This window comes from Sinocyclocheilus grahami, unplaced genomic scaffold (assembly GCF_001515645.1).
Source record: "Sinocyclocheilus grahami isolate Dianchi unplaced genomic scaffold, SAMN03320097.WGS_v1.1 scaffold6760.1, whole genome shotgun sequence".
Taxonomy (NCBI): domain Eukaryota; kingdom Metazoa; phylum Chordata; class Actinopteri; order Cypriniformes; family Cyprinidae; genus Sinocyclocheilus; species Sinocyclocheilus grahami.
The window spans coordinates 7,652-8,102 of NW_015511045.1; the positions used below are offsets into that span (position 1 = coordinate 7,652).

Consider the following 451-nt stretch of genomic DNA (forward strand, 5'->3'; position numbering starts at 1 on the left):
TGGAAACATGAAGTGTGGACATGAAGATTTATTTAGTGGGTTTGTGCTGCTTGTAACTGTCCAAACTGTGGTTTCCATGGTGATTCCCAATGCCACCCACTTAGAAGCCATCCTGGAAAAATACATGGATAAGGATGAGACATGGTGGCAATCCAAGTCAAGGGGTAAAAGAGCAATTTCACAGAGCGATATGCAACTGATTCTTGACCTACATAATAAGCTGAGGGGTCAAGTGTACCCCCCTGCCTCAAACATGGAGTACATGGTAAGATCACATGATGATTAGTCACAATTCTACTGAATCATGTTCCTAACTTATGATCAAACCATGAACAAAAATATATTTTCTGCACAATGTCAAAAATCGAGGGTCAGACTTGGTTTTACCTGCCAAATAGTGAATAAAAAGAAATTGTCTACTACATTTTTTTTAATATCTCATGGCCAATAT

At 38.6% G+C, this 451-nt stretch overlaps 1 protein-coding gene across 1 annotated transcript in view; it reads left to right on the forward strand.

Annotated features, from left to right (window-relative positions):
* Positions 1-7: 7 nt before the first annotated feature.
* The window catches only part of LOC107577656 (cysteine-rich secretory protein LCCL domain-containing 1-like), a gene marked incomplete at its 3' end in the record, with an annotated part of 3,033 nt that continues 2,589 nt past the window's right edge, over positions 8-451 (forward strand). Inside the window, exon 1 of the mRNA XM_016263706.1 lies at positions 8-265. Within this exon, the coding sequence (XP_016119192.1) occupies positions 8-265 (258 nt within the window). The remainder of the gene's footprint in view (positions 266-451) is intronic.